Below are 25,295 nucleotides of genomic sequence, written 5' to 3' on the forward strand. Positions count from 1 at the left end.
ATTTAAGAATATAATCTCCTCCAGTCAGAACGCTTGTGAATCCTCACCTCCACCTCAACACCGCTCTCATCCATCACACTGATACTGCCACTGGACCGAGGGATGATAGACGGAGAGGGAGGAACGCCACCATCTAAAGACACACTACAGAGAGACAGAGAGGCTGCATTCAGTATGGAATAACTAGTGCAATACTGACTGCATACTGCACCAACTATTTCTTAAAAACTATAAATGTTAAAACAGTAGTATGCTACACTGTTATCGCATAACGTTCATTCATTTAATTAATTAATAATTGTATTTTTTAATTATTTTATACAAATTGGAATACTGAAAAATGTTCATACTATGCACAGCATACTTACTGCATACTGCAGAAACAGTAAGTAGTATGGTAGTATGGCATACTGCATAAATAGTAAGTAGTATGGTATTATGGCATACTGCATACTGCAGAAATAGTAAGTAGTATGGTAGTATGGCATACTGCATACTGCAGCAATAGTAAGTAGTATGGTAGTATGGCATACTGCATACTGCAGAAATAGTAAGTAGTATGGTAGTATGACATACTGCATACTGCAGCAATAGTAAGTAGTATGGTAGTATGGCATGCTGCAGAAATAGTAGGTAGTATGGTAGTATGGCATACTGTATACTGCAGAAATAGTAAGTAGTATGGTATTGTGGCATACTGCAGAAATAGTAAGTAGCATGGCATACTGCAGAAATAGTAAGTAGTATGGCATACTGCAGAAATAGTAAGTAGTATGGTAGTATGGCATACTGCATACTGCAGAATTAGTAAGTAGTATGGCATTATGGCATACTGCAGAAATAGTAAGTAGTATGGCATACTGCACACTGCAGAAATAGTATGTAGTATGGTAGCATGGCATACTGCATACTGCAGAAATAGTAAGTAGTATGGTACTTTGGCATACTGCATACTGCAGAAATAGTTAGTATGGTATTATGGCATACTGCAGAAATATTAAGCAGTATGGTAGTATGGCATACTGCATACTGCAGAAATAGTAAGTATTATGGTAGTATGGCATACTGCAGAAATAGTAAGTAGTATGGTATATGGCATACTGCAGAAATAGTAAGTAGTATGGTAGTATGGCATACTGCATACTGCAGAAATAGTAAGTAGTATGGTATTATGGCATACTGCAGAAATAGAAAGTAGTATGGTAGTATGGCATACTGCATACTGCAGAAATAGTAAGTATTATGGTAGTATGGCATACTGCAGAAATAGTAAGTAGTATGGTATATGGCATACTGCAGAAATAGTAAGTAGTATGGTAGTATGGCATACTGCATACTGCAGAAATAGTAAGTATTATGGTAGTATGGCATACTGCATACTGCAGAAATAGTATGTAGTATGGTAGTATGGCATACTGCATACTGCAGAAATAGTAAATAGTATGGTAGTATGCTATTCGTTACATACAGGTTCAAAGTGGTGTAATGGGTGTGGTTAGGCATGTGTATGTGGGTGTGGTTACCTGTCTGGGTGTGTCTTAGTGGGCGTTCCACATTCTGATCCAGCCAATGAGCAGATGGATTGTCGGACGGTGCGAAGCATAGACTGTGGACGCGTGGATCGTCTCTCATCCATATCCGGCTAAAAGCGAAAGGGGGAGAATACAAGTTTGCATTTGTATTCTAACACCCTTCTGTGATGTGAACTCCTCTCGTTTACTCGTTCTTACCAGTTCTCTGACTCCATACTCCTTCTCCACCTTCTTCTTCAGCTGTTTGAAGCAGACCTCCATGCGCTCATGGAAAGGTCGAAGGTCATCGGTCACTCTCTTGCCATGCAGACTGATTCCTCTGCCCAATAACGGGATCTACAGGGGGTCAAACACTCAAACAGTTTGAAATCCTAACCGGGTGTGAACCAAACAAAACGCCTCTGATAGGGGTGAGATTAACCTGAAAACAGCACTGAAAAAAAATACATTTTCTTATTTGGGATTTTTGTGTTGCTTTCCAAAAATATCTTTAAACACCATAAACTGTGTCTTGATTTCAGATATCTTGAATTAAGTTTATATGCAAATGGATTAGGAAAAATCAACTTTATTCAAGATATATTTTCTAAAAACAAGGCTTATTATCATACATCTATAGTGTGAAGACACGAAGAGTGTTGTGTTTATTGACCTGCCATGCGATGAGGTCTTTGAGTCTCATCAGTTTGTCTCGGTCATCCGAATGTTCATGTGTGTATTCATCTGTGAAGAACGCCTGCAGAGACAAGATGAACAAAGTGTCACATCAAGAAATCGATTAGAATCTTTTAATCAAATTGATTACTAATCGCAATTAATCACATATCAATATTTACTGAGAAAATATTAAATATACATATACATACATATATAGGGCTATCAATCGATTACATTTTTAACTAATTTATCACACAGTTTTCTGTGATTAATGACGATTAATCATGGTACATTAAAACAAACATTAAAATATAATCATAAATATATTTGCTTTATACTTGGTCTCAAAGAACTTGCAAGATATTGGTTTCTCATCATTTATTTTAATTATTTTAATAAGTACATTTTAAAATTTAAACAGTTTGTGGATAGAGTTAAGTTAGACAGATTTTTTACAGGCATAAATCTTTGATACAAGTATTTGTATACATGCAATAAAATCAGTGGACATGTTGTAATTAAAAGTTAGGCAAAATCAATTGACCACATAAATGTGTCTCATCCAAACGGATATAAATCCGATCTGCAATTCCCGCGCTACATGCAAATAAAATAGAGTTCACTTCTGTGATTATGCTAATGCTAGGCAGCAAATTTAAAAGATGTGATTTATTATCTGATTCCAAGTGAGTTTGCCCAGTGGGCATATGTGTCTGTGTGTGTGTGCACGCTGTGTATTTTTCCCTTTGGGGCTTGTCATGGGTAAGATATGTCCATGCACGCTAGCCACACTTATTGTCAGTGTTTAGATTCACTTTTGTCAGCGATCTGCATCAAATAAATTAAGAAAAAAGTTCTGTCTCTCCTACAACATGCATCCATTTCTTAATTTGTTATTATTGATTGCACAACGTGAGCCCTATGCAAATAACAGCGGTAATGTTTTCTCTGTAATGTTTTACATTTTCCCTGTGCTGACACATCACTGTTTGGCCGAAGTAAAGTTTACATATGTGGCTTGAACAGCCAGATGCATTTACACTCCACAGAGTTTCAAATAGAACACGTCTCAACTCTTGGACATTTATACAGTATTTAGCAATTTTAGAAAGTGGGGGGAAAACAGTAAAGTTTCAGATAGTGAACAAAAAAAAAAATGGATACTGCATTAATTGCATTAATTTTTTTTTGAATGTCCCTGCCCCCTACTGCTACAAATTTTTAAAAACATCAAGGTGGTACATTGATGGTAGGAACATTCCTTATTATCGAACTTGCGTACAGTTCAGAGGAATGATTAATTGCGCTATTTTTTAAAGACATTTTTATTCATATAAACAATCACACTAAATAAACGCATTAAATCGACAGCCCTAATTCTGTACTATTACTGTTTCTTTCTTTTTCTTTCTCACAAACACACACATAGTCTTGCTGACCTTCTCATATTTGGCGAAGCCGCCCATGACAGCTGGATCCACGATGCCGTTGAGCAGCATGGAGAGGGGGTTTATGGGTAAAGTGTCGTCATTTTGGTACTGGTTGATCATTGTGAGGATTTTCTCATTAGTTTGTCCCATCGTCTCAATAGCGTTCTCCAGAGGACTCACCGTCGTCTGTGAGAGAAAGTATCACTTCATAAACATTTGTCTGCTCTGGGAGGAATAATGACAAATCAATCAATTTATCTATTTATGTAACTACATTGGCAATAACTGTAATAAATGTAAGTGAAATCAGAAAGAGAGACTCACATGTGTCATGCTTATGGCCTCGAACCATCGCAGAATTCCTGGTAGTTTATATGCGGTTATGAATGTGGTTCGCTCAATCCACATAGACTGAAGAGAAAGAAATCATTAAGACAATAATCTTTTCTCACTTAACAGAATACAGTTAGTGAATGAGCAAGTGTGTGTATGTTTCTATTGATAGTGTGTACTTGTTTTGCTATAATTGTGAAATACAAAAATATATAATATATATACAAATATATATCTTACTGCTCATTATCCTGCTTATTACACAGCTACCAAACAAATTAATAAACAAATGGACATTATTATCTATTTGAGTTGAAATAATTTTATAATGTGAGAAGAAAGAGATGACGGAGTCTCCAGAAACTCTCCTGAGTCTTCTGAATTCAACCTCTGGTTTGCAAATATTGATTTAGTTTTTTAATGTTTGCTGCACCGTGTATGAATTTAAAAGATTAGGGTAGATTGTAAAAAATATAATTAGTTTAAGTCAATGGGAGATTCACATATGGGTACATGTTTGTGTTGGACTCACAGCAAACTCATTGTCAGGATCGACTTTCCCTCTTCTCACAGGTCTGGAATACTGGAATCGCTGAACATAGTTTGACTTGTAGAAACTAGAAATTCACCAGAAAGCAGAAAACAGACATAAAAATAAATATAATGATTGTGATATGACTGATGAAGCTTTTAAGGTGAATAGATAAATGTATTGTGATCTGATTTGTGGATGAGCTGCAAACTGACTTGATGATCTGGTCAGGAACGGATTTATTCCTCAGACGAGGCGGGATCTCAAGAACAGGCTGGACAGTAAAACACTGAATATCTGATCCAGACCGGTTAAGAACAACTGATGAATCATACAAATTAACAAGAATATGTGGTAACTCCTTATAATAATAACACAGTATAAAGTATTTGTAAAGCATTATTTTATAGTTAATAAATCATTTATAAATGATTTTTTCATACATTATTAATACATTAATAGGCTTCATACAAATAGTTGAGTATGTTTCTCAAATCTGCATACACCGATGAGCCAAAACATTATGACCACTCACAGGTGAAGTGAAAAACATTGATCATCTCCTAACAAGGCCACATGTCAAGGTCTCGGTAGATTAGATGGTAAGCAAACAATCAGTTCTTGTAGTCAAAGTGTTGAATGCAGGAGAAATGGGAGTAAAGACCTGAGTGACAAGGGCCAAATTGTTATGGCCAGATGACTGGAGCAGAGCATCTCTTAAACGGCAAGGCTTGTAGGGTGCAGTGGTGAGTACCTATCGACAGTGGTCTGAGGATGGACAAACCACAAACCGGCGACAGGTTGTTGGGTGCTCAAGTCTCATCGATGAGCAAGGTAACGAAGGATATCCCGTCTGGTCTGGACCGACAGGAGGTCTACTGTGGCACAGTAGGGGCAATGGTGGCTCAGCGGTTAAGGCTCTGGGTTACTGATCAGAAGGTCGGGGGTTCAAGCCCCAGCACCGCCAAGATGCCACTGTTGGGCCCTTGAGCAAGGCCCTTGACCCTATCTGCTCCAGGGGCGCTGTATCATGGCTGACCCTGCACTCTGACCCCAGCTTAGCTGGGATATGTGGAAAAAAAAGAATTTCACTACATATGTGCAAATGTGTGATAAATAATTATATAATTATAAAAACAAGTCACAGAAAATTTTTAATGATGGTTACGGGAGGAATGGGTCACAACACACAGTGCCTCGCACCCTGCTGTGAATGGGGTAGCCGCAGACCGGTCAGAGTGCCCACAATGACCCCTGTCCACCGTCGAAAGTGCCTACAATGAGCATGCAAGCGTCGGAACTGGACCTTTGAGCAGTGGAAGGAGGTTGCCTGGTCTGATGAGTCCCGTTTTCTTCTACATCATGTGGACGGCCATGTACGTGTGCTCCATTTACCAAGGGAAGTGACTGCACCAGGATGCACTGTGGGAAGATAACAAGCTGGTGGAGGGAGTGTGATGCTCTGGGAAATGTTCTGCTGGTAAACCCTGGGTCCGGCCATTCGTGTCGATGTCAATTTGACACGTGCCACTTACCTAAACATCATTGCAGCCAGGTACACCCCTTCATGGTAACGGTATTCCCTGATGGCAGTGGCCTCATTCAGCAGGATAATGCATCCTGCCACACTGCACATAATGTTTGGGAATGGTTTGAGGAACATGATGAAGAGTTCAAGGTGTTGCCCTGGCCTCCAAATTCCCCAAATCTCAATCCGATTGAGCATCTGTGGGATGTGCTGGACCAACAAGTCCAATCCACAGCGGCTCCAACTTGCAACTTACAGGACTTGAAAGATCTGCTGCTAATGTCTTGGTGCCAGATACCACAGGACACCTTCAGGGGTCTTGTAAAGTCCATGCCTTGGCAGGCCGGCACTGTTTTGGCAGCACGTGGAGGACCAATGGCCTATTAGGCAGGTGGTCATAATGTTTTGGCTCATCTGTTTATTTACTGTAGCAAACAATTTATTATTGTTTAAGAAGTTAATATATAAGCAGTTTGATAATGGTTTTTCATCCTTACTAAACAACTTACTAAGATGGTCATGGCCATGACATAATCATCTCAACCTTTCAGAGTAATGGATCATTAATAAATGTTTATTTAGGCATATATATATATATATATATATATATATATATATATATATATATATATATATATATATATATATATATAATTTAAAGTGAGAACCTTATATATATATATAGATATATATATATATAGATATATATAAGGTTCTCACTTTAAATTAGGCCACAAAAATATAAACTTTATTAAGCATTACTTGTTTTAATAGCAAATGTTCCTAAAACAGTTATAAACACATTATTTAAACATTAATATATGCCCAATTCATTGCATATGTAAATGTATCAATCGTTTCGGTAGCACTTAATAATAAGGTTACATTTGTTAACATTAGTAAATGCAAAAGGTATCATGAACAATTAACATTTTTTTACAGTATTTATTCATCTTTGTTAATGTTAGTTAATAAAAATAAAATTATTCATTATTAGTTCGTGTTAGTTCATAGTGCATTAACTTATGTTAACAAACACAACTTATGTATACATATGTTAGTATATGCTGAAGTTAACATTAAACAAGATTAATAAATGCTGTAAAAGTATTGTTCACTGTTAGCTCATATTAACTAATGTTAACAGATGGAACCTTACTGTAAAGTGTTACCATAATTTCTTTGTTGATTATGGATTTCTGCCTTCCTAATGTTCTCATAAACAATTCTTTACCACTGGTTTGCATCAACTGAAATGTATTAGTTATGCATGGTTAACAAGTTATTTTCTAAGGATGAAAAACCATTATCAAACTACTTACATATGAACTTATTAAATAACAATACATTGCTTGCTACAGAAAATATAAATTAATTACATACTATGAGTATATACTCAATGTATTAACAATGTAGGAACAACCATTAATAAATGCTTAATTAACTATTAACTAATGCTTTACAAATACTTTATACCATGTGTAGCTATTATAAATTGTTACAGTGTATGTGTCTTTACTGGATGCATTTGAATTTGTCTTAAGAGCTACACTATTACATTAATATACAGTAAATGAAAAGAAACAATAAATGCACTTTATCCATCCAACAACTACAATAAAAATATATATAGTAGTGTAATGCATATGTAAATGTGTCCTAGCTAAAAATAAAATTTGATAAAAGGATAAGGTCTTACATTCATATTAATGTTAAAAAATAATTAAATGCACTCAAGATGCAATGAAAAACTCTGTGCATGTTTAATGGGTGTGTTTATGTGTATATATTAACATCTGTAGGATACACTGCAAGTTTGAGTTTTTAATGTCGTCTCCGGGCATTGTGGTGATGTTGAGTCTAACAGCACTTGGAAACTGACTCATCAAATGACTCTGGAAATCTTCACGCCGCTCATACTCTTTTCCACGGTGAATGAACACTTTATTCTGATGCAATAAATGTTGAAAAACATGTTATAATCATGACTACAGTACCCGAGAAAATGTAACTAATAAAACACAATTTGCTTTAATGGCCACAGTGACATGGTCACTGTGGCCATGGTGGAGTGTTTGGAGTGCTACGAAATGTTAACATTTTACTTAATACATACTGTAAACAATGACATAATATTGTATGTAATAAATACAGAACACTTCAACTTGAAATTTCTGTTTATATGTGGACGACACAAGAGTACACACACACACACACACACACACACACTGACCCTGAGGAACTGAGGGAAGCCACAGCCGTAATATCCCACGGCGAAGTAGTCTGGTTTGGGCCGCAGGATTTTCATGATGTTCTCGTAAAACTTGGCCTGCTGATTCTGCAAATAATCAATAAACCAAACAAACAGATGATAATTTTATTGTTAAAAAAACAACAACTGATGCTTGACCTTTAAAACATGGAATGTTTCCAGTTTTAACATCAATATTGTTTAGTGTGTGTTTTACCAGTTTCTGTCCGAGTAGCTCATAATCAAACACCTCCATCTCAAATTGATCAGCTAACTCCTTACAGAGAGTGATGGCCTCTTCCCACATCTGATTGATAGACACACAACAACACAAAACCCACAACACCCGAACAACATCAGCATGGACACACTTGATCATGAAGTCAGTATGCTGAATATTGCTTGTAATGCATGAAAATGGTCTTGTTTTCTGTTTTATATATCATCTTGAATTGATTTTCAGAAGCAAATGTGTTATTTCCAGTATGACTTATGATAAAGTATACAATATTTCTTTGTGACTATTAATGACAGCAGGTATCTGACAATCAAATTTGAGTTCTAAGACTAAATGTCAGGGTTTTGATTATATCTAGATGTGTACTACTGACCTTGCCCTTATCAAAGTAGCTGATGATGGTGTCATAGAGCGTTTCTTTGAGCTGCCGTTGAGACTGAGGCGTCTGGTAGTCCAGTTGATGGGCACATTGATCTTCTGACCACTGACAACACAGAGAGAGAGAGAGAGAGAGAGAGAGACATGAACTATAACATGCATACTATACATACTATAAACATGAATATTGTCAGTCAATTGCATACATGTAAATGAATAGATGTTCTGAAGATTATCCTGAGAAACACAACTGCATAATAATACTAAACAAAATATATTGCAAGAATGACAAAATCAGTGGTCAACTGATTTGGGTTTTTCAAAGGCCAATGCAAATGGAAGTATCTTTAAGGGTGATAGCCAATATAATGCCTACAATAACTTCATGTCCAAGCTGTTTTGCTTTTTTTTCCCCACAAAACAAAGAGATTGCTTTATATATATATATATATATATATATATGAAGGTCACATTAAAACTGAATTGGACACTTTTTTTTATCAGGCCTTCATCATTTAATCTTGTAAAGCCTAACATATGAAAGAATTGTCAGAAAATTCAAATTTTTTGACATTAAACTGTTTTTAGTACTATTAGACAAACTATTAAAAAAATACATAAACAAATAAATAAAATTAAAAAATGTATAATATTTGATACATTAGGCTATAAAGGTCATAATCCTCCTGAGGCCCAGCAATACATGTGTTATTTAAGTTATTTCTTAGCCCATACATGCTACAGTGGTAAATCTTGTGGTATTATAATGTAAATGTAATGGTGATTGAGAGATATACCTCAAAAGTCTGTTGTATCATATTTGATGCATGGATTTCAAAGGGGGGTTTTCAATAAAATAATATACAACATTTTAACCAAGCACAAGTTGCTTATATTCAGCAAATACTTATTTTAGCAATATAATAATTACTGTCACTTTTACTTTATTAAAATAAGCTGTTATTTATCCCAACATAAGAGTCACTTTTCATGCAAGTCTGACACCATTTTAAATAGATCGATATAAACATTGAAACCATGTTTTTTCACAAATAACCACTAGATGGTGCCATAAACATACCATAGATTGTTTGGCTCATCAGCTTAAACAGAAGTGGTCAAACGTTGTGTATCATATTTCATACACGGTGTTATAGGGTTCATTTTGGTACTTTTCAAATGCCCTTTATGTATAGATTTTATTACTTTAGCCTTGTCCCAGACCCAGACTGGATTAAAATTAATTATTATACAAAATCTAATATTATGCACAAATTATTATGTTTAAAATTATGATAATCTAAACAAAGAGTGAAATAAAAATAAACCACTTCACGTTTTATTGTGTGAAAATTATTTCTATTTTTTTTTTTTTTTTTAATGGACTGTCCCACAGTTGTTGCATCATTTCCACCACATCAACATTTTTTGTCTCTAATAAAGTGTTTCTCAAAAGTTAGTGTACTTGTTAACCAAGTGGACAAACATGTCAGTGACGAGCATGCTTCAGATGAAATATGAGATAAATAAAAAAATAACAAAATCAAGGGAAACGTCACTTTTTAATGGCCGTTATTTACAATCAAGCAGCAATTTTGCCAAATTATGCAATAAATTGAAAATATTATCTAATTATGTGTATTTAGGATACATAAAATGTTAGCTACGAAATTAGCCTTCAGCAAGACAAAGAAGTTGGTCAATTTATTTGAAAACTTTAAAAAAATAATTTCCATCAGCATCTTTTCCAGCACAGAATTCTATTTAACACAATACATAATTTGAGATGTGCTGGAAATGACACTGTGGTAGGAATTTTTATTTAAGAAATTACATAAATCTCCTGTGATGCAGGTACATACACTGTTGAACATTGTTAGAATCAAAATCAAAATCATAAAGAGCTTTATTGCCAAGTATGCTTCCACATACAAGGAATTTTTCTTGATGACAGGAGCTTCCAGTGCACAAACAATACAACAACAAGACAGAGATAAAAATAATATAAGTATATATAGAATTACACAATAAGACAAAAATATACAGGTGCATCTCAATAAATTAGAATGTCGTGGAAAAGTTCATTTATTTCAGTAATTCAACTCAAACTGTGAAACTTGTGTATTAAATCAATTCAATGCACACAGACTGAAGTAGTTTAAGTCTTTGGTTCTTTTAATTGTGATGATTTTGCTCACATTTAACAAAAACCCACCAATTCACTATCTCAAAAAATTAGAATACATCATAAGACCAATAAAAAAAAAAAACATTTTTAGTGAATTGTTGGCCTTCTGGAAAGTATGTTCATTTACTGTATATGTACTCAATACTTGGTAGGGGCTCCTTTTGCTTTAATTACTGCCTCAATTCGGCGTGGTATGGAGGTGATCAGTTTGTGGCACTGCTGAGGTGGTATGGAAGCCCAGGTTTCTTTGACAGTGGCCTTCAGCTCATCTGCATTTTTTGGTCTCTTGTTTCTCATTTTCCTCTTGACAATACCCCATAGATTCTCTATGGGGTTCAGGTCAGGTGAGTTTGCTGGCCAGTCAAGCACACCAACACCATGGTCATTTAACCAACTTTTGGTGCTTTTGGCAGTGTGGGCAGGTGCCAAATCCTGCTGGAAAATGAAATCAGCATCTTTAAAAGCTGGTCAGCAGAAGGAAGCATGAAGTGCTCCAAAATTTCTTGGTAAACGGGTGCAGTGACTTTGGTTTTCAAAAAACACAATGGACCAACACCAGCAGATGACATTGCACCCCAAATCATCACAGACTGTGGAAACTTAACACTGGACTTCAAGCAACTTGGGTTATGAGCTTCTCCACCCTTCCTCCAGACTCTAGGACCTTGGTTTCCAAATGAAATACAAAACTTGCTCTCATCTGAAAAGAGGACTTTGGAACACTGGGTAACAGTCCAGTTCTTCTTCTCCTTAGCCCAGGTAAGACGCTTCTGACGTTGTCTGTGGTTCAGGAGTGGCTTAACAAGAGGAATACGACAACTGTAGCCAAATTCCTTGACCTGTCTGTGTGTGGTGGCTCTTGATGCCTTGACCCCAGCCTCAGTCCATTCCTTGTGAAGTTCACCCAAATTCTTGAATCGATTTTGCTTGACAATCCTCATAAGGCTGCGGTTCTCTCGGTTGGTTGTGTGTCTTTTTCTTCCACACTTTTTCCTTCCACTCAACTTTCTGTTAACATGTTTGGATACGGCAATGAATGTTTGTGGCTTACCCTCCTTGTGAAGGGTGTCAATGATTGTCTTCTGGACAACTGTCAGATCAGCAGTCTTCCCCATGATTGTGTAGCCTAGTGAACCAAACTGAGAGACCATTTTGAAGGCCCAGGAAACCTTTGCAGGTGTTTTGAGTTGATTAGCTGATTGGCATGTCACCATATTCTAATTTTTTGAGATAGTGAATTGGTGGGTTTTTGTTAAATGTAAGCCAAAATCATCACAATTAAAAGAACCAAAGACTTAAACTACTTCAGTCTGTGTGCATTGAATTTATTTAATACACGAGTTTCACAATTTGAGTTGAATTACTGAAATAAATGAACTTTTCCACGACATTCTAATTTATTGAGATGCACCTGTACATATAGTATGTACAAATACAAATCTGTTATATACAGTGCAAGGGAATGTAATGGCAGAAGAGGTAGGACATGTTAAATAATATAATTGACTAGGCTGTGTATTGCACATAATTATAGTATAATTTTAACTGTTCATGAGATGGATAGCCTGAGGGAAAAAAACTGTTCTTGCGCCTGATGGTTCTGGTACTCTGTAGCACCGGCCAGAAGGCAACAATCCAAAAAGGTAGTGGGCTGGGTGAGTGGGGTCCAGAGTGATTTTACCAGCCCTTTTCCTCACTCTGGAAGTTTACAAAACTTGAAGGGAGGGCAGGGGGCAACCGATAATCCGCTCAGCAGTCCGAACTGTCCTTTGTAATCTTCTGATGTCCAATTTCGCAGCTGAACCAAACCAGACAGTTATTGAAGTGCAGAGGACAGACTCAATGACTGTTGAATAGAACTGTATCAGCAGCGCCTGTGGCAGGTTGAACTTCCTCAACTGGCAAAGGAAGAACAACCTCTGCTGGGCCTTTTTCACAATGGAGTCAATGTGGGTCTCCCACTTCAGGTCCTGTGAGATGGTAGTTCCCCAGTCTCACTAGCTGTTGCCTGTCCGTCAGAAAGCTGGTGATCCACTGACAGATAGACATGGGAACAGAGAACTGGGTTCATTTATTCCATAGGAGACCTGGGATGATGGTGTTGAAAGCCAAAAACTGAAGTCCACAAAAAGGATCCTTGCATATGTCCCTGGTCTGTCTAGATGTTGCAGGATATGATGCAATCCCATGTTGACTGGATCATCCACAGACCTGTTTGCTCTATAAGCAAATTGAAAGAGATCTAGAAAGGGTCCAGTGATGTCCTTCAGGTGGGACAACACCAGTTTCTCAAATGACTTCATGACCACAGATGTCAGAGCGACATGTCTGTAGTCATTAAGTCCTTTGATCTTGGGTTTCTTTGGGACAGGGATGACAGTGGAGCATTTGAAGCAACAGGGAACTTCACACTGCTCCAGTGATCTGTTGAAGATCTGTGTGAAGATGGGGGCCAGCTGGTCAGCAAAGGATTTTAGACAAGTGGGTGAAACACCATCTGGGCCCTGTGCTTTCCTTGTCTTTTGATTCCGGAAGACCTGGCACACCTCCTCTTTACAGATCTTAAGTGTTTGTGTAAGTGAACAAACACTTACACAAACATTTACAGATCTTAAGTGAAGTGAATGTCAGAGCAGGTGTGGGGTGTGAGACTGGGCTTTTCAAATCTACAGTAAAAAAACATTCAAGTCGTCAGCCAGTTGTTGGTACCCTACAGTATTGGGGGATGGTGTCTTGAAGTTAGTAATGTCTTTCAGGCCTCTCAACACTGATGCAGGGTCATTAGCTGAAAACTTGTTTTTCAGCTTCTCAGAGTAGCTTCTTTTAACCACTTCAATTTCCTTAGTCAGCGTGTTTTTGGCCTGATTAAACAAGATTTTATCCCCGCTTCTGTAAGCATCCTCTTTGGCATGAAGAAGCTGTCTGAGTTTTCCTGTAAACAATGGTTTGTCGTTGTTGAACTTTAAATAAGTCCTAGTAGGAATGCACATATCCTCACAGAAACTGATATATGATGTCACAGTATCTGTGAGCTCATCCAGATTGGTGTCTGCTGCTTCAAAAACACTCCAATCAGTGCAGTCAAAGCAGGCTTGTAGTTTCAGCTCTGCTTCATTGGTCCATCTTTTTGCAGTCCTTACTACAGGTTTAGCTGATTACGTTTCTGCCTGTAGGTTGGAAGATGATGAACCAGACAGTGATCAGAGAAACATTGTTACATCTGTACACCAACTTTCATTGATGTAAAAGCATGTTCCACCACCTCTAGCTTTCCCCGTTAACGTCGCAATGTGATTCACTCTGAACAGCTGAAAGCCCGGCAGATGTAATGCACTGTCCGGAATGGCTTCACTCAGCCAGGTTTCTGTGAAGCACAAGGCAGCAGAGTTTGTAAAGTCCTTGTTTGTGCAGGTGAGGAGATGTAGTTCATCCGTTTTGTTAGGGAGAGAGCGGAGATTCGCTAGATGAATACTCAGCAGCGCTGTTCGAAAGCCGCATTGTCAGAGCTTGACCAGCGTGCTGGCTCGCTTCCCTAACTTGTGTCTCTCTCTTTAACAACACAGCTGCACCTCCAACTAAAATGTCCGAATAGTCAAAAACCGGGAAAAGATTGTCTGGTATGTATTGCCGAATGTTCAGCAGTTCGTCCCTGGTAAAACTGATTGGAAAAAAATTACTAAACACAGGACAAACAAACAAAAACTACAAAAGAATAGGAGCGCTCCACACCGAGGCAGCTATCTGCAGGGCCATCATCAGTTAAGAAGATAGTAGACAAATTTAAAAATGAGTGAGAGTGTGAAAAACAAATTGAACGAGACTATGCTGTCTAGAAATCCACAGTGCTAAAAGTGCCCGAAGTTTAGGAAACACCTATATATGATATAATACAGTTCAATGTTAGCAGTTCTTTTACATAATATTGACAGAAAATTTGCATCAAGATATTTTTAAAAAGTCACTTTTGTTAATCTGGGTAGGCATGATTATTATACAATACAATAGTGTCAAAATGGTCAATATACGGCTGACAAATCGGTTTATCAGTTAAACAAAATAGAAGTAGGAATGAAAACTATTTTATGTTCATGACAAATGTATGTAAATATGCACAAGAAAACCTATGTTTCTCATGAACAGATAAAAAAATAAAATAAACCTGACACAGAGGACAGCTATGACATCACTTCCTGTTAACCTTTTAGGGCCTTATGAGTGTAACTAGTCCATATTTACACTCATAAGTCCCTACAAGGTTAACAAGAAGTGATGTCATAGCTGTCCTCTGTGTCTTATGAATCAGAAGAGGTTTATTTGACAGGATATAAAGCAGGAGGTGAAACCAGAGTCAGTTCTAATGGCAGGGGGAGGCTGTGTGTAATAAAAGAACATCAAATTTCATATAAATTGATGGATTGTGCAGTTTCACTGTTACCTTTCTAATATGAGCTGGACTGAGAGAGAGATGGACAGAAAGAGAGACAGCGTGGTTAAAAGCTCTATAAATCTGGAGGTCGGGCCGCAGTAACTGCTGATGTCATAAATTTGACCTGGAGGTTTTATCTGTCCGCAAAGCGCAACATGACGTGGTCATGGACGAGAGTAAATCAACCAGTGAAGATGACACTCACTCTCTCTCATAAGCCAATCAAATCATCCCGCTCATCGCTCTGGTAACATTGTGTCAGAGGTGACAAATGTGTGTGTGTGTGTATTCACCTTAAGCAGTTTGGAGTGGAGCAGCAGTGTGTATGCGGCCTCTGTGTAGTTTTCTCCGTCCAAATGAAGATCCCGCAATTTGTAGAGGTACCTAAAAAATGGAGACACAGAGATCACAAACTCAAATATCACATTTAGAATTAAATTATAATTTTTAATACATAATAATAATACATAATTATATTTAATTTAAATAAGATTACATGAAATACTTTTTTTATTAAAATAATAATCGTTTAATGATAATTTAAAATCACATGGTCTCAATTTTCCACCTTTCTCATTGTGCTACAAATGGATAAAGTTGGATTTTGTAGTTTCACCACAAGGGGGCAGAATGAAGCCATTTGAGGCTGTTGTACAGTGTTTTCTTAGGCAAAACACAAAAGCTGTGGTAAAATCACAATAATATGCAGTTTAAAGTTGCATAAAAAGCTAAAATGCCAGCAACAGCTAAATAATATAAAAAAGACATGGATAATTAATAACTGACTACATTTAATAATAATAGTTATTAAAATAAACAATGTTTCTGGGAAGTATTATAGGTTATTAGCAGTGCTCTGCAATGTAATCTGGATTACATATTCAGGTTACATAAATTAAGTACTTGTAATTAGATTCAATTACATTTTAAAGTACTCGTAATCAGATTAAAGTTACTTTATTATGGATAACACGATTACCTATTAATCAGGCTAAGGCAGTAAATTATTCATCATTTATTGTCCCCTTTCATTTTTCTTCTTTTTAAATATTTTACATTTTTAATTATGCATCAGACTACAGCTGATATACGTTCGGTAAGTCTTAATTCTGAATTCAATTCTAGAATTTCACACACTATAAACTGCAATCCACACATAAATGTCGATCCGACTGCATTAGTGCGGTAAAGTTTAATTAAATTAAATAAATAACATTTTAGCGAATTGCTCTTGTTCTTGGCTTCAAAAACATATAAATTCTCATATTTTGATCCATTATATTTTCTTTAATGCATTTAAGCAACATTGTCAAAATGGTACAATCTTATCCTACTCAAATGCTTCAATCAATGAAAGTTGGTGTACAGATGTAACAACATTTCTCTGGTCACTGTCTGGTTCATCTTCTTCCAACCTACAGGCAGATATTTAAATCAGCTAAACCTGTAGTAAGGACTGTAAAGGATTGGACCAACAATCTTATCCTACTCGTGAATTAGGTCAGAAGTAATCCAAAAGTAATCCAAAAGGAAACCTTAAAAATGTAATCCAAGAGATTACATTACTGACTAGAATTTTAGTCATGTAATTTGTAATCATTACCAGATTACAATTCAGAAGTAATCTACCCAGTACTGTTAATTAGCCTAAGCAGGTTTACAGCTCATCCAATCAAACGTTTTACTCAGTTTCATACTACACACATCCATGTTATGGAAATTACTGGATTTCATCCAAATAATTTTCAAGCATTATTGTTGTTGTGTGACCAGGCAGTCTCTGAACACCCCCTTGTGCTCGGCTTTGCCGTTTGTTGTCGCGCCGTTTATCCGTGATCTGCGACGTGAGAGCTGCAGGTGGTGGCGGTTTGTTTCATCACTCAGCAGGGACCTCTTGTTTAGACATTTTATCTTTTTACATGCACTCATTTTGTTCAGACTGTTTGTTGGATCACACTCCTGCTGATCAAAAGCATCACTCTGGACTATACTGTTGACTTGGGCTCCGTTGTTGTCTTTAGTAAGTATACTGTGTTTGTTGTTTATTGTTTAGTTTGCTTGTTTTGTTTACATGTGCTTCCATGTTTGAGAATTGGCTGAAAGCACTATATAAAATAAATGTTGTCATTGTTAGTGGTAGTAACTCAGTCAATTGCATGACACACACTGCATCCGAAACCGTGTACTGTCACAGTATGTTCTGTATTAGATGAAGGACGCACTTATCTCCTGGCAAAACAGTATGTTCATTTAGGTATGCATGCGAGTAGTATGAATAAATTTCGGACATACTTCATCTGGGAACGTTGGCATCGTCTCATGACCCAAAAATATGATGTAATAACATCAACCACAAAAAACTATCTGCTTTGGTTTTGTTAAACAAGCACCATTTAAGCACAGGGAACAATTATCTTGGTATATAAAGCACTTAGAGTTGAGAAGTGGCATCTGCCTCAAGATTCACCACCGTTCTTTTAAATCCAGCGTTTTGAACGTGACGTCGCCTCAGCTCCTGATGGATTATGGGAATGTTAAGTGTCCAGTCAATACGCACTTCAAAATCTTGCCAGAAATAGTAGGTCATCCGGGTATTTCTTGCTCACTGCTTCAAGAATACTGTGGATTTGGACATACTACTCCATTGGCATACTGTTTTTGGCATACTATATAGTAGAGAAGTATGGATATTCAGACGCAGCGACAGTGTTGTGTGCTGTCAGCATGGCAGTGCCCATGAGGGATGACCCGCTCCATGTAAAATTAAACAGCTTTTACAGGGATAATTCACCCAAAAATGAAAATTCTCTCATTATTCACGTACCCTGATGCCATCCCAGATGTGTATGACTGTCTTTCTTCAGCAAAACACAAATTAAGATTTTTAGAAGAAGACAGAGCTCTATCAGGTCCTTATAATGGAAGTACATGGGTGCCAGCACTTTAACGGTCCAAAAGTCATATTTAGGCAGCATAAAAGTAATCCACATGACTCCAGTCGATCAATGAATGTCTTCTGAAGATTATAGCACATGCTAATTTGCATCTCAGGTCCCTAGATTATTTTTCCATCGAAAAAATAAAATAAATAAATAAAAGTAAACAAAAGTAACACAAGCATTTGAAATTTGAAGAGAAAATATTAACTATAAAAGTTAATATTTTTTGTATCCAATATTACCTAAATGAGACTCAATTATACGGCTTTAAAAATAACAACATGAAGGGGTCGCATTTTATAAGATTAATGGATTTAAATTTGTAGTACTTTTACTTTTTGATACTTAAGTATTTTTAAAACCAGGTACTTTTTACTTTTACTAAAGTAGTATTTTAATGGATGACTTTTACTTAAGTAATACATTTGTGTGATATCTGTACTTTTACTTAAGTATGGAAATCAAGTACTTTTTCCACCACTGAAAATTATAAATACAATTCATATAAAGGTTGATTTCCTCACAGTGATTTGGCTACAGTGAAGGTCGGGGAGTTGAGAGAAATTTTTGAACTGGGTAAAATTAACCATGGTTTTACTACTGTAATATTGTAGTGTTTTTTTTTTTTTTTTTTTTTTGGCGGAAGTCATTGGTTTAATGCAATTAACCATGGTGTTACTATAGCAATATGGGGTTAATATAGTAACCATATTTAATTTTGTGCTTACTATGATTTTACCACAAAATATCTTGGTGATACTATGATTACTGTAGTAAAACCATGGTTAAAAATTGTTGGGGAAGGTTAGGATTAGGTTTAGGGGTCGGGTTAAGGTGTCTGTGGGACTCTAAATAAACAAAATCAACATGCAGCAGTGATGCTACTATACTGTATGTTAGTATTTAATAAGGAGTGTAAATACTGTCTGCCACTATAATAAAGTATTTGGTACAATAGCATCTAACACTATTTGCACTTAGTGCAAAGAAGATGCTTTTTTGTTGCTATTTACACTTAGTGCAAATAGCCTCTGCCTTTTAATTAGTAAAAAAATAACTGAGTGCACCTCAGTAATCTGTGTCGTCATATTTAGTCTGTCTGAGTCGTTTCTGATCTGCCTTCTAAATTTCAAGATATTGTATCAGATCATCAGAGTTTACACTGATCATTTCAGAGGTTAAAGGTCAGGAAAGAAAACAATGACAGCTATAAACAAACACAAGATTGTCCCTGTTTAACTGCTATTAAAACTCAATAATCCACAATGTCTGTGGTTTCATCTATATGACATATAAGCTGATCGTGTTTATGATTTCCTCTCAAAAATATACTTTTTTTTTTCTCTCCCCAATTTGGCATGCCCAATTCCCGCTACTTAGTAGATCCTCGTGGTGGCGCGGTTACTCTCTACAATCCGGGTGGCGGAGGACAAGTCGCCTCCGCTTATCTTATCACGTGGCTCGTTGTGCATGACACTGTGGAGACTTACAGCATGTGGAGGCTCATGCTACTCTCCGCAATCCATGCACAATTTACCACACGCCCCATTGAGAGCAAGAACCACTAATCACGACCACGAGGAGGTTACCCCATGTGACTCTACCCTCCCTAGCAACCGGGCCAATTTGGTTGCTTATGAGACCTGGCTGGAGTCACTCAGCTCGTCCTGGATTCGAACTCGTGACTCCAGGTGTGGTAGTCAGTGTCTTTACTCGCTGAGCTACCCAGGCCCCCAATAATATACATTGATTCAGGAGTCAAACACTGTGTTTTATAAGTGTGTTATAACCTCAGCTTAGACTGTTAACCCTTACACATATATTCATCACACACTGACAATCAGAGAATTCTCACACGTTTTACCCAGAATCCCTCTCTGCACACACAGTCAAACACATTTATGTTTAATGTGCCTCTAAGGAAGCAGTATGTCAAACACCTGACACAATCGACCTCTACAACTAATTATATTCTATCTATCTATCTATCTATCTATCTGTCAGTCTGTCTGTTCATCCATCTTTGTCTGTCCATCCGTCCATTTCTGTCTGTCTGTCTGTCTGTCTGTCTGTCTTTTTATCTATCAGTCCAACTGACCAATGACACACATCTACCCTTTTACTCTCTTTCTCTGTTGCTATGTGAATGCTTATCCTTTGGATTTTAATATTAATTCAGCAAGACCAAGATAATCTCCTGTTAGATTACACAACCACACACACACAGACACACACACACACACACAGACACACACACACAGAGACACACACACACACACACACACACACACACACACACACACACACACACACATGCAAAGAGTCAATATGGAAATTACCTGATGTACATTCCCTCACGGTTGATGTCCTTGTAGAAATTCTGAAAAGCAATAAAAAGACAACTTTGACTTTCAGCCTTTGTGTTCACATACCTCTAAATGCAAGTGTTTGTGTGTGTGTGTGTGTGTGTGTGTGTGTGTGTGTGTGTGTTAGAGAGCCATTGACACGTAATGCAAAATTATGAAGATGGATTTCTGAAGCTGATGAGTATGACAGTTTGTGAAAAAATAAATATTAAACACATACACACACACACACACACACACACACACACTCACACACTCACACACTCACACAAAGACACAACAGTTACTTATACAGCATATATAGTGGTGTTTGCTAAGGCAAGCATTACTATTGCTCATACTCTCGTGGAACTCATGCCCATATGTGTGGACGTTGTATTTTGGCTTTACTATACACAACACATAATTTAAATTCATTTAAACTGGCCGAATACTGTTCACAAGACTCTAGACTGTCATTTAAGTGTTTAACTTCTGCCGCACTGAGTCATGTGACACAACAACATGACATTGATTTCAATTAAGCGCTTCTACGGGTGTAGAACCAACAAAAGTGCCTCTGATAAGAAACTTCTTTAAGTTGTTTAATTGAAACCTGTTTGGGTGTAAAGAGTAGCATCTCTAGTTTGGTTTGATATGCCAGTTTAAACACTTTTTCAAAGTTAGGATGAACATAAGGTGCATTTCAAACTGTTCTGAGACCAGTGCAGACAGACAGCACACTGGAGGTTAAGTCATTCACTAAATAGGGAGCAAGGGAGCATCCTATAGCTCTCTATGCAGTTAAGTGCATTCAATCCTAAAATCCTATTTAAAGTTTCAGTTTCAGGCTGCAGATGATGTTTGGATCACTCAACATGTTTGGCAGACATGTGACAATGATAATCAGTACATAGATTCAGAATTTATAATGTATCATTTTATTTTAACATGGTTGACAGTGATTGGATGATGCTGGACATTACTTTGAATTAGAATTATTTATGCTAATTTCTGATGTAATGTCTGTAACATCTCAAAAACATTGTGTAAACACAATAAACCATTTTATTTAAAAAAAAATCTTAGTCCTGCTGTCCACACATGTGGACATCAATTTTTAGGAAAACTATATGCTCTAAAAAAAATTTTTGTTTGTTTTTTTGCTTGTTTATAAGATGCTACTAGTTAGAAATCAAAAAGGGGAATGGAAAATTCAGACAGCAGTCATGCTCAGGTCTCAGGAGTGATTTAAACAAACCCTTTACCTGAAATCATGTGGCTTGTTGAGGAGATGTGTGCAGTTACTGTACTAAATGATCAGACTTACTGTTGCAACCACCTATCAATGCCCTAGCAATCTAGTTTATATGAAAATAATTTCCACTCTGGCAGAATAAACTGACACGGTCTGGAACATTAAAAGGGAGTGAGAAGAAACCTAAATATTCCTTTAGTAAAAGTAAATTATTGGGAAGAGATAAATATTTATGAAGAAGAAGAGTTAACAGACAAAAAAGAGGAAAAGGAGAGAGATTTTAATGCCAAATCTGTTGAAGTACTCAAGGTTAATTTGTTAAATATGTGAGTTTGCATGTGTGTGTGTGTGTGTGTGTATTCACATCATACACATTCAAAGGACAGGTTCTGCTCATATCTTTGCAGTATGAATCATTTAAAAAGAAGCTGACAAGATTCTTCATTGCAGCAAGAAAATTAATTTGACATCCGGAATGAAATTTAAAACATAAAGGTGATGTGAGAATTACTCAAAGTGAAGGCTCATAGTTCGAGATTTGCATAAACACTGCAATAGTTCACCCAAAAATTACAATTCTGACATTATTTACTCACCTTCATGTCATTCTAAACCTGTAAGCTCTAATTTTTCATGTTACACAAACGTTATGCAACTCCTTCCATACAACAATTCATAGTGGCCACATTTGTCAAACTCCAAAAAGGACAAAAAATATATATTTTAAGCATAATAAAAGTAGTCTGTATGATTTGTGCACTATATTCCAAGTCTTCTGAAGTCATACAATAGTTTTGCTTTTTATAATTTTTCTCTCCGCTGAAGCTTGCATCTAGCCCATGACCATGATAGAGGGGCAGTGGTGGCTTGGCGGTTAAGGCTCTGGGTTAATGACTAGATGGTCAGGGGTTCAAGCCCCAGCACCGCCAAGATGCCACCGTTGGGCCCTTGAGCAAGGCCCTTGACCCCATCTGCTCCAGGGGCGCCGTATCATGGCTGACCCTGCGCTCTGACCCCAGCTTGGCTGGGATATGCGAAAGGGGCAGTGGTAGCTCAGTGGTTAAGGCTCTGGGTTACTGATCAGAAGGTCGAGGGTTCAAGCCCCAGCACTGCCAAGATGCCACTGTTGGGCCCTTGAGCAAGGCCCAACAGTTCTCCAAACTTCTCCATACAGGTTTGGAACGACATGAAGGTGAGTAAATGATTATGTAATTTTCATTTTTGGGACTAATATAATATATCATTAATATATTGAATATGTAATTATTTGATTCCTTAAAGCTTCTGATTTTCTGTTCCTCCTTTAATGTAAGTCTGTGGGATTTTTCAGCTGTTTTATCATCCACAAGCAAAAAGTCCAATAGTGACGCTTGTCTTAACAAACACGATTAATTAAGAGCACATTCACTGAAAATGACATTGATTATGAGCAGGAACTGCATTCAAAGTCTTTGGACTGGACTATGTATTTTTATCTGTGTCTTGCATAATTAAATGCAGAATCCATAAATAACTAACATGCCGTCCATTTGGATTGGACCAGTCAGGAGATCAGTGGTCCAGTTTAAGAAAAGTGATCAAACCAGATCAAGTAGAAAATAAATAAAAAGACATGACATGCTGTGTTAAACATAAGTGTGGTGTTTTTGTTAGTGGTGTGGGCGGGGCTTACCAGGAGATTGACAGTGCAACTCATTCGGTTGTTTCGACTGTCGTCGCTCATCACCGTGCGGTAGTCAAGGAGACGCTCAAGGAGGCCGGTCACCAAGGTAACGAAGTGCTGCACTTCCGTCAACAGCTGGGGGCGTCCCTGAGCACAATCTAAAAGACTGTGCGAACACACAAACACACACTTTTGTCAGAGGTGCTTTGCTGATTTTGTTTGTAGTTTGATGCAGAGATTTGAAGTGGATTTGGAAGTTCTTACAGAGTGAATCCAAGATTATACAAGACCACAGTCCTGTGTGTGTGTGTGTGTGTGTGTGTGTGTGTGGGTGTGTGTGTGGGTGTGTGGGTGTTCATACATGCTCTGTAAAAGCTCCATGTATCTCTCATCTCCTCCGCCCCCCTCAACTTCATGGTCCAACTTCAGAATAATCTCATCCTCAAACTGAGTGAGAGAGTACATAAATTCATACATATGTATGTTCACATAATTTTACTGTATAACTTAAAAAAAAAATAAAAACTGTGTTTGTACCTTTTTGAAGTGTCCAGAGTGATTGTGTTCACATTGCATCATATCAAAGAAGATTGGGATTGTGGCTCTCCTCAGCTCTTCCTCTGGAATGAGAGTCATCTCCAAGATGGGACCCACCATCCCAGGAATAAAACAGATCTTATTCACACCTGAAGCACACACACGGCAGAAAGCAGAGACTAAATTTCCATACTCATGTCCACGAGTATTACTATTCATGTGCACAAACAAACACTACCTTACACAAAAACAGTCTTACCGAGCTTGTACCACATGTCTCTGATAGCAAAACCAATCAGTCTCCTCATGTCCCCATATCTGAAAAACAGAGGAACAAAGGAAGGAAGGTATGTAAAAAGGAAATGAAGGATGGATGGATAGAAGGGATGTAAAAAGGATAGAATGAAAGAAGGATTGAAGAAAGGAATGAATGGAAAAAGGACGAAAGGAAAGATGGAAGGAATGTGAAAAGGAAGAAATGAACAAACAAACAAAAGAAGGAAGGAATGGAAAAGGAAGGGGAAAAAGAAATAAAGAAGGCAGGAAGGAAGGAAGGAAGGAACAAACAAACAAGCAAAAAGAAAGAAGGAAGGAAGGAAGGAACGAATGTGCAAAGAAAGAAGGACAAAAGAAAAGAAGGAAATAAATAAGGATGGATGAAGGAAGGAATGTAAAAGATAGGAAGGAAGGAAGGAAGGAAGGAAGGAATGTAAAAGAGAGGAAGGAAGAGAAGAATGTAAAAGATAGGATGGTAGGAAGGAAGGAAGGAAAGAAAGAATGTAAAAGATAGGAAGGAAAGAAGGAAGGAAGGAAGGAATGTAAAAGAGAGGAAGGAAGGAAAGAATGTAAAAGATAGGAAGGAAGGAAGGAAGGAAGGAAGGAAAGAAAGAATGTAAAAGATAGGAAGGAAGGAAGGAAGGAATGTAAAAGAGAGGAAGGAAGGAAGAGAAGAATGTAAAAGATAGGACGGTAGGAAGGAAGGAAGGAAGGAAAGAAAGAATGTAAAAGATAGGAAGGAAAGAAGGAAGGAAGGAAAGAATGTAAAAGATAGGAAGGAAAG

The 25,295-nt window shown here is 37.2% G+C and overlaps 1 protein-coding gene across 3 annotated transcripts in view; it reads right to left on the minus strand.

Moving 5' to 3' along the window:
- The window catches only part of LOC127412661 (dedicator of cytokinesis protein 2-like), a 149,913-nt gene that overhangs the window by 5,397 nt on the left and 119,221 nt on the right, over positions 1 to 25,295 (minus strand). For all 3 annotated transcript variants that reach the window (XM_051649205.1, XM_051649206.1, XM_051649207.1), the window contains 18 exons: positions 24,495 to 24,553; positions 24,236 to 24,384; positions 24,060 to 24,145; positions 23,708 to 23,864; positions 20,772 to 20,812; positions 15,787 to 15,877; positions 8,875 to 8,985; positions 8,481 to 8,570; positions 8,246 to 8,350; positions 7,820 to 7,961; positions 4,700 to 4,781; positions 4,485 to 4,569; positions 3,944 to 4,030; positions 3,629 to 3,805; positions 2,185 to 2,268; positions 1,731 to 1,868; positions 1,524 to 1,642; positions 48 to 144 (listed from right to left, as the gene is read on the minus strand). In XM_051649205.1, the coding sequence (XP_051505165.1) occupies positions 48 to 144; positions 1,524 to 1,642; positions 1,731 to 1,868; positions 2,185 to 2,268; positions 3,629 to 3,805; positions 3,944 to 4,030; positions 4,485 to 4,569; positions 4,700 to 4,781; positions 7,820 to 7,961; positions 8,246 to 8,350; positions 8,481 to 8,570; positions 8,875 to 8,985; positions 15,787 to 15,877; positions 20,772 to 20,812; positions 23,708 to 23,864; positions 24,060 to 24,145; positions 24,236 to 24,384; positions 24,495 to 24,553 (1,900 nt within the window). The remainder of the gene's footprint in view (positions 1 to 47; positions 145 to 1,523; positions 1,643 to 1,730; positions 1,869 to 2,184; positions 2,269 to 3,628; positions 3,806 to 3,943; positions 4,031 to 4,484; positions 4,570 to 4,699; positions 4,782 to 7,819; positions 7,962 to 8,245; positions 8,351 to 8,480; positions 8,571 to 8,874; positions 8,986 to 15,786; positions 15,878 to 20,771; positions 20,813 to 23,707; positions 23,865 to 24,059; positions 24,146 to 24,235; positions 24,385 to 24,494; positions 24,554 to 25,295) is intronic.

Source organism: Myxocyprinus asiaticus, chromosome 22 (genome assembly GCF_019703515.2).
Source record: "Myxocyprinus asiaticus isolate MX2 ecotype Aquarium Trade chromosome 22, UBuf_Myxa_2, whole genome shotgun sequence".
NCBI lineage: Eukaryota > Metazoa > Chordata > Actinopteri > Cypriniformes > Catostomidae > Myxocyprinus > Myxocyprinus asiaticus.